At 39.4% G+C, this 9,146-nt stretch overlaps 2 protein-coding genes across 2 annotated transcripts in view; both read right to left on the reverse strand.

Moving 5' to 3' along the window:
* LOC103356200 (adenosine receptor A1-like) overlaps nt 1-9,146 on the reverse strand; it is a 711,380-nt gene that overhangs the window by 507,741 nt on the left and 194,493 nt on the right. The window lies entirely within an intron of this gene.
* On the reverse strand, nt 571-5,658 carry capza1a (capping actin protein of muscle Z-line subunit alpha 1a). Its single transcript, XM_008280083.1, has 10 exons — nt 5,554-5,658; nt 3,881-3,944; nt 3,738-3,789; nt 3,581-3,644; nt 3,229-3,435; nt 3,059-3,138; nt 2,843-2,921; nt 2,685-2,756; nt 2,517-2,579; nt 571-1,554 (listed from the first exon to the last, which is right to left on the reverse strand). The coding sequence occupies exons 1-10, from the start codon at nt 5,587-5,589 to the stop codon at nt 1,414-1,416; spliced, it is 858 nt and encodes a 285-aa protein (XP_008278305.1). The 5' UTR covers nt 5,590-5,658; the 3' UTR covers nt 571-1,413.

Raw genomic sequence — 9,146 nt, forward strand, 5'->3', positions numbered from 1 at the left:
CATGGGTTGCCCACTCAACCAGGTGATCTATAGGGAACCCTGCATCAATCATTTTAAGCTAAATCCTGACATAAAGTTTCCATTGAAAAACAAAAAGAAACCCAAAAACATCAAAATATGTTTTTGGGTACAGCTGTCCTTCCACAGTGTTTTTATGTATTTGGATAACAGCACTACCAAACACGATAGTTTTGCCAACAAATACATCAACACAAGTCATATGCGCTGTGTCCAGTGTCTAAAAATGAGGTCACAAGTTTTAAAATCAGAGATGAAAATGTTTGACTAGTATAACATTTAATTGTAAAATTAGAGCTTAATTGCAGATATTAAAACCTTTCAGGTAATATAGTTGTATGTCTAAAATCTGCAATTTTTAGTCTAAAATACTACATCACCTATAAACTTGATAATAAATTCCTCCTCAGATCAATAACCACATCAAATTCCTACAAATGATACAGACATAATTATTTCAGTACCCTCAAATAAACACCTGGCAACAAGGCTTACACCAAAAAATCCAAACATGACGCAACAGAAACGATCACCACTGCTTGAAAGACCATATTTGGTGCAATATTTTTATTTCATGAATAATAAATGTACTTACAGTCTGTATAAAAAATATAGCACAAGCTAAAGGCAAACAGCTGGCAAGAGGACACCAATACTTGATCAGTCCGGGGGGATAAAGAAGTATTATCACTGAAATTATCTCTCTACAACAGAGAAATAATTAAAAAAAAAAAAAAAACTAAACTAAACTTAAGGAGGGAAGGCAAAATCTGGTCCAGGAATAGGAAATTTGTATTAAAAAAAAAAGACATCTATGCTTTGGCATGCCGTCTGGTTACAAGTCCACAACCAGAGGAATGCATAATATGTATGTAAGTATTTATACTTTTATATATGGAGGCTTTTGACTGAAAAATAATTTGATGCTGTAAAGTCTGTCTCCTGTAACTTAACTTCTGAATTGCATATAGTACTTGCCCTCTGTTAATAAAAAAAAAACAACTATATAGGAGGTATTGGAAGCTCTCAAAGAATATTAGTTATGTTTTATCGAAAGTGTAAATTAGTGGCTACATTAAAATCAAGGGGGTTTTGGGGGATGCATGTCTGTTTGGAGCACTGAGGGATCACAAACTGTGTGTATAATTTGTATGTGAGAATTTGAATGGCAGGGACTCACCCAATCTTTCACAGTGTCACTAAAGGCATTATTTGTTTAACAAATAACATGTTTACAAATGACAGTTAAACCACTCAGCGGCATTTGAAAATGAAGGCACCCCCTCTCAGTGCTCAACAGAAACTGTAATTCTCTGGAAGGACATACAGTATGTTATGCTGCATCACACATCTTTGCGCCATCAGTTTGTTTTAACTCCAGCAGATGCCTGTTCTTTAGGCGTTCTGCATCTCTTTGCCAATCTTGTAGCTAAGGATCTTGTTCCACTCGACCTTTGCACGGGTGACCGGGAGCTGTCTACGTAAGGCTTTGAATGTGGTGTCTGACATAGTCTGATAGTTCTCACTAATGGCCACCTGAAAAACAGAAGAGAGATAAGTACGTCAGTCATGCTTTCTAGCTACAAACAAGATTATTATGTACTCTGTCAGTTCCAGATAATCCTACATAATTTTCAGAAGGAAAAAGCCAAGTGTGAGCTTTGGGAGGATGAAAATGGAATGTTATGTAATGTTGTACAAACTATAATGATTGTGCAATGATTTTGGAATCTTTGTTCAAGTGTTTAAGTTTGCTAACATTCTTTCATAACCTGGGAAAGAAGCTGTTTATTTAATTTGTCTTAATTAAGATTTTTCCATTATTTTGTAGAACATGTTTTGTAGTGTGATTAGAGGACGGTATAGTAGACATGAGCAGAACTGCACAAAGGTTACTTGTAAGCAATAGCGAATCTTCTTTCAAAAACAATAGCATGAATAGCTTTGATTTATCAAATGGCTTCACATGAAATGCAATAAACAGAAGCAAATCAACATTTGTTCTCGTAGGCACATATGAGTCATTGTTTTTCAAGATACTTGGTAGGTAGGATCCATCCATCCATTATCTATACACCGCTTAATCCTCACTAGGGTCGCTGGAGTCTATCCCAGCCGACTTACTGCGAAGGCAGGTTGCCAGTCTATCGCAGGACCACACTTAGAGACAGACAACCAAGCACACTCACATTCACACCTAAAGACAATTTAGAATCACCAATTAACCTCAACATGTTTTTGGACTGTGTGGGAGGAACCCGGAGAACCCAGAGAGAACCCACGCTGCACGGGGAGAACATGCAAACTCCACGCAGAAAGATTCCGGTGCCCCCACTGGGACGCGAACCGGCAACCTTCTTGCTGCGAGGCAACCGTGCTAACCAAATGTGCCATCCTGCAGCCCTGGTAGGGAGGATGTTCTGACCATATTAGAGAACTTAATACAGTTCTTGTGTGACTTGAGGTGTTATTCTTATATGCGGGCAACTTCCACATACCTGATATTCATTCTCTGCATCCTCAATAATTTTCACCAGCTCCTTTGCAGTTTGGCTCTCATTCTGCCAAAACATACATTCATGGGTTATTTAAAAAGAAGCTAAACACACTTTCTAAACTTTAATATTGAACTGAAAGAGAAACTACCAATACAACAGAATACTCACAGTCACAGTCAGTGACTCCTGTATATCTTTATGGCTCACCAGCTGCACATTTCCATCCTCATAATAATGTACCTGGAAAATTAGTGGAGATAAGACTGGGATGATGGACACAGCAGAGAAACGAAACTAACGTCACAGCTAGTAATCACTCAACATACCTGTATTTTCAAGACTCCAACCACCTGAGCTGTAGACTGTGAGACACTGAACTTCCATTCAGACCTGCAGCGACCATTCCTGTAACAGAAAATGTAGAAGAGGATGCTTGAAAACCGATGCCAAACACATCAATGCCTCCGTACTGCACCAACATAATTGACTAGGTGAATCTGATTAGCAAGTTTAAAAGGGATCATTATCCTCCATCTACTTACCAGAAGTTTTTAGGCTCAAATTGATGGCCCTCGATACAAGCGATAATGGTCTGCTGGCCATCGATAGTTTTCCCATAAACCTGAATCAAATAAAACAGAATGAGTGGGTGGTTTATTGCATTTAATGCTGAAAGTGGCAGCTATAGTGCAGACTGGAAGAGTGATCTTACAGTGCAGACTCCGTTGGGGTAGTGCTCCTTGACGTAGGCCCGAAGAGCAGAATCACAGGCATCTCTCCATGAGCGGAGGGCTGCCTCGCCTTCATGGGACTGGGGGTCGCTGGCCTCCTTCCTCAGGTGGTCAAACTTGAAGGAGATCTTGTTGTGAGGGTCAAAGAAGCGACCGTTACCCAGGTCTCCATGTTCCGTTATCAGAACCTATAGGGGCAGAGAAACCTGCTGTTACTGTAGCAATTTACACAGGCACAATAATATAGACAATTGCTAAAATTTTAGTGGATTCAAAAGCAAGAGTAAATGATTAAAATCCTAAAAAAAAAAGAGAGAGAGAGAAAATGCTTGCCTGATCTTCGTATCCATCAACTTTGGCACGGGTGAACTGATCCATGTTGTACTGGGCGAAGGCACTGTATCAAAGGAGAATACAAGCATAAGTTGCATGCACAACTACTGCATTGTTATTTGGCTAGATTTTAAGAAAAGAAAAGAGGAAAACTTACTGAGCTGCCCCTTCTCTGAGAAGATTATCATTGTTGAGCAGTAGTCGCACATCTGAAAATAAAGATTAGCATAAGATAAGCATTGACAATATTTTCTATACACAATAATTACAGTAAACCTGTAAACCGGAATAAAGACTGACCGTTGAAAACTTCATTGAACTCCCCAGGAGGAGCGTGCATCACAAAATTGGCAGCAATGCGGACCTAGAAATAAACAAAACATCTTGTTACAAAACTTGAAAATAGTAAGAAGCATAGCATTATTACTAAATACAGCGATGATGCTGTTCCCTTTCCTCCTCTAAGAAACCTGGTGGAGCAGAATAAAAAACGTTTTGTTCATTGAAACCTAAAGCTTCTCTGCTCGGCATCATTTAATTTATTGATTGATTGTTTTTAAAGATAAAGCAGGTGTCTAAGAAAAGTGGAAAAACCTGAAAATAGCCACTAGAGTGAAGCAGAGAGCAGCGGACTAACTTTCTTGGCTGCAGGCGTGTTAGCTCTCTTTTGGCCACTCCTTAGATGGCAGGCTGTATATGTCACCCAAGGGCTTTTCTTAGCAGCCAGTATGCATGTGTAAGCATGTGGTGTCAAAGCCACAGAGTTAAGGGGTTTAGACAGGTACTGCTACACTCATAAGGTAACACTCGGTACAGACTGCCAGTTATTGGCAAATTCTACATTTGTATCAGGAAGCACATGCCGAGCAATGTTCTTAGTCCAAAGATAGGTTCAAACAAGTCCTCTCTCATCTTTGCATCAGTCATGTGTGACCCTGACAGCTTTAATTAGTCCTCACATCCCAACGAAGCTGCCACATTATAGTGTGGCTGCCCCAGTGATGTGGTCTGTCAGGCAGACAGGGTTATTAAAGCCTTCAGGGCTGCAGCTGGCACTGACCTACAACTGGGCCGTCCGATGGAAAGGGCAGCGGTATATTACAATGAGTAACCTAGTTTTATTGTGATCTGGGATAGACACTCCATTCAGATCCCAGAAAGCACTTAGACTCAGCTCCTCCAGCATTTAATTCAAATTCAAGATTGTTAGATGCAGACACTATGAAGGCAGACTATTGTTAAAAGCAAAATAGGAAACTTTAATCTCGCTATCACACTGACTTATTTACATTTATTTTGAATGCACACTGCAGCACTGCTGAGAGGGGTAAATTCCTGGTCTCACCATCAGCTTTAGGAATGCAAAGCGTTATTTTACAACATGTTGCAGCATGATGCAGGCAGCAGCGCCAGTCACCAGCAAGGCCCAATACCACGGCAGCAAGATGTGTCCAGTGCACAAAGTTGCAGACACACACTGCAAACCCAAAAAACTCGAGCATGTGGGACAAACTGAAACTCCTGATGTTATCTCGACCAGTTTTAGGAAGCTGCGTTAACTGACAGTGAACTGGGTGTGGGTGGTGTTTTACTGCCGACGCTCTGTCATTATCCTTACTGTAAATGCAGGAAGTAGCTCCACTTCCCTCGATTTAGCATTAGCTAAGCAATTAATCATAAAGCACAGTCACAGCTAAAGTCAGACATCGACCGCAGCCTAAATATTAATCAAAGAGAGGCTGGAATCATACGTGTTAGCTAACTTAGACTAATGTGTTTGTGCTACGGAAGCTAAGTTCAGCTCTGAACTGTCAAATACAACAGTGCCTTGGTTTAGCTAGCTCCACCAACAGCTAACACGGTCCGCTGGGCAGCTCCATCTACACTACAAGCATCTCACAGAGCCCTGCTGCTGTTTAAAATAAAGGGTAGCGATAGTAGAGTATTTATAATATGAAATTTTAAGGTAATACCTTCTCTTCATCGCTGAGCTCCTCAAATTCTGCCATGTTGGTTCAATGAAGTGTTAACAAAGCGACCAGTGGATGTTGCCAGGTATGTGTGACTCCTCCCAGCACAACCATCCGGAAAACAGCTCTGTGTGCTTGAGAACAAAACATTCACGTCGTCCACATTACACCGTGTAAAAACTGCTCAAACAAGAGAGGAGACTAAGACGAACAGATGCTCAAATGTTGAACAACGTAAAAGTGTTCACGTACTATCACAGTGTTATAAAATTGGAGTTTTTTTTGTTTTTTTTAAATAAAGCATTTTTTCTATATTTTAAAAAATCTATATTACATAGAATATACAATATGGGCTAATATGCGTTGTCTTCCTCCATTTGAAATTCAGGAAACATCATAATATACACACATTTCACATACAAACCGAAGCGATATCCCGATATCCCAACCTGGCAACCCGGCTGCCTTCTCGTCTTTTGGGAAGGGTAGCAGGTCGACAGATGGGGGGGGGGAGTTTATGATTTGTAGTTAGTGCTGAGAAAGTATAAATACATAAAAACATTTACAATATGGCACTGCTATTTAAAAAAAAATATAAAATCATTTATTTTGTAGTATTTGTGTTTTATTAGTTTACTTGAAGGCCTAAAGCAAATGAAGAGAGTTTAATGTGAAAAAAGCACCAGTTCACTTTATGTTGGGGTGAGACTACATTTTGGCTACTGCTGGAAACAAACAAACAAACAAACAAGTAAAACACTGACTAGAGTTTTTCCTATGTGTTTGGGTTTGTTTTGGTTTTGTTTTTTAAACAGATCATTTTAATCTTAGTGAATTTGCTTCAACCCACTTCACAGCCTATACAGACGTTCACCTTTTTATTTTGTATTTGGTGACAGAGGCTTATTGAATTCACACATTTAAAGCCAAGTCATATATTACAGGCCTGAGAATTAAGAGAAAGAAATAACACACAGAGTGATTGAAAAGAAATAAAAAAATGCTTAAGATAAATAATGAATATGAATCACTCTAATACTTATTATATATTAAATACTGAACAAAGGGATTCACTCATGATATACATTATATATGGTTGTGAAAGGAGACCAGTAATCCTGCGAATTCACTCATCCTGAAATCAGGTCACTTGATCAGTGGGTAACAGCCATTTATTTATGAAGCTGCTTCTTCTACCATTCAGCACAGAGACTTTTTATTTAGTCAGATAGTAGCCTATGTATTGGTATTTTAACGAAATTCAGTTTATTTGTCACCTTTGTCTCTTATTAGATAGTAGGTAGTGACTTAAACTGTATTTATGTCAATAATATATCTATTTATTTTAGTGATTACAACATGAATGCTATTTTCTCTATTTGTAGGAGATCTCTTTAATGTGGATGAAGACCCACAAGAGAACATACAATAACTATAATTGTCTGGGCTCCCTCCACTTTGTCAGGTTTTGTGTTCTCTGTATAACCAGGACTTTACATCTGCTGAATGTGAAACTTCAACACAATCGTAAATGAAAGATGATGTGAATAAAACTGTAAGTCTTTTCTGACCTGGGGCACAGGATACAACACCAGGGAAAGCTCATCCCCTAAACAAAACACAAAGAAAGGGTCAGAGCTGATCAAAGCCATTGGACTCTGCACTAGTGCTGGATTTGGACATCAGGGAGGCATGAAAAAATAAAGAAGTACAGTCGTGACTCGATAATTCGACCCTTAACAATCCGAAAACCTTGCTATTTGACAGGTTTTTAGGAAAAATGAACGAAACCAATGAAAAATAGCCTTAACATATTGACAGCCTTGGATTCCGACTTCGACATTGTTCGATTGTTCTTAGGTACAATAATAAACCTTCAGGATAGTGTTGGAGCTGAATCTCAAGCCACCAGAAATTAAACTATGTGTGAGATAGCTCCTGCGCATTCGTTTAATGAAGCAATAGGAGAAGATATTTAGGTCTCACTCAATGTATTTATTTATCAGATAGTTGAATAAGCATACAGAGCTCTGGATCAAACTTCTCACCCAAGCACCAACAAAGTTACTGTCAGGGCACGAAGTCTGACTGACTGCCTCGCCCTGATCCAGTATACTTATACTATTACATTAGAATGTGCACAGAATGTGTTGCAGCAAGCTGATTGGCCCCTCCATGTCCTTGAGCCTTCTTTCACCATCTCGTAGGTGCAGAGACTTGCCACTCTGCACCCTCAGTTTCTCCCTCCTGCAGATACCTACTAATGACAGAGAAATACATGAACCACCAAATCTGGTCTCCACTTACGCTTTCTCATGCTGCAATTATTTATCAATTGTGGTGATTATGCCTTCAGATAATAATGTGAGATTAAGATAATAATAAAAGGTGAGGAGAGTAACACCAAATTATCAAAATATCAAATAATGTGAGATCAATATAACAAGAGGTGCAGAGAATAATACTCGTTTATCTAAATATGAATTAAAGATATATGTAAAAAATATATGATCCTGACAATAGCCAACATGACAATCACTCACACACACAATGTGTCCTGGTCCACTCCTTTTATTGTCTCCCCCCAGGCCCCTCCACACACTACAGCCTGAAAGTTCCTATGGCACATCACTACATCCCCCTTTCTGAATAATATACATGTCTTGAGAGATGCATGAGTGGCCATAAAGAGAACAGTCATGGAAAATTCTTCAGGGAAGTACTGCCCGTGCGTTCCGGCCACTTCCACCCAGTCGGAGTACACCCCCAGGGTGAAAGTGCCCCCCCGACCGCGCCAAATATTCAGATATTCATCATTAATTGGGCCTGAATATCCAGAGACCTGGGGCCTGCACTACGAAGCAGGATTTGGGGTTAGCGACTTCAGGTTAATTCCTGGGTTTTATAACAACTATAAACAATAAACATCAACAACAAATTACACTTCAAGCATCAAGCCCTCCTTGTATCTCGACCTCCATCCTGACAATCCAACAGCCTTGCTATCCAACATGAAAGAAGGTTTTACATTTAGTGTAGAATTATTGAGTCACGACTGTCATATATGTCTTGACCCTAAGAGGCCATGCAATGTGTAGTGGAAGGAGGGTTTAGAGGCAAAGCTGTGATTCTGGGATGTGAGGTAGGATGCTACATCAGCTAGATCAAACTTTTTTTTTGATAGATCCTACTGTTCAAGAAACAACATCACATGTCACAATCTGTGAACACAGTGTGGCTAATTGCACCCCTCAGGGAACTGTTATCATTCCATGTTTTGTAAGGAGGAAATGGTTTTGGTGTATTGCTATTTGCTAATGATGGTGCATGCAATGGCGGTAGGCACTGAATGAAACAGTGACATTCGGTAAAGGAATGGGGTTTTTTAAAAAATCAAAGTATATAGTATTTAGTTTTGAAGATGAAGCTTCACAGTAGGATCTCAGTCTATATAATAAAACCTACTGCAAGAGATGAAACATTCTAATTTCTGGGTGTTTGGTTTGAGGAGAGAATGACAGAGGGTATATGTAGAGAAGAAAATTGCAGAATGTGAAAAAGTTATTACTGGTATGAGAGTTTTGGTTATCATACAT

The sequence above is a fragment of the Stegastes partitus genome, unplaced genomic scaffold (genome assembly GCF_000690725.1).
Source record: "Stegastes partitus isolate 25-593 unplaced genomic scaffold, Stegastes_partitus-1.0.2 Scaffold5, whole genome shotgun sequence".
NCBI classification, from domain to species: Eukaryota; Metazoa; Chordata; class Actinopteri; family Pomacentridae; genus Stegastes; species Stegastes partitus.

Coding starts and splice junctions, on each gene's coding strand:
- capza1a (XM_008280083.1), bottom strand. CDS start 5,589: ATGGCAGAATTTGAGGAGCTCAGCGATGAAGAGAAG. Junction 3,139..3,228: donor ACCCCAACGGAGTCTGCACT/GTAAGATCACTC, acceptor TATTTGATTCAG/GTTTATGGGAAAACTATCGA. Junction 2,757..2,842: donor TTGGAGTCTTGAAAATACAG/GTATGTTGAGTG, acceptor CTAATTTTCCAG/GTACATTATTATGAGGATGG.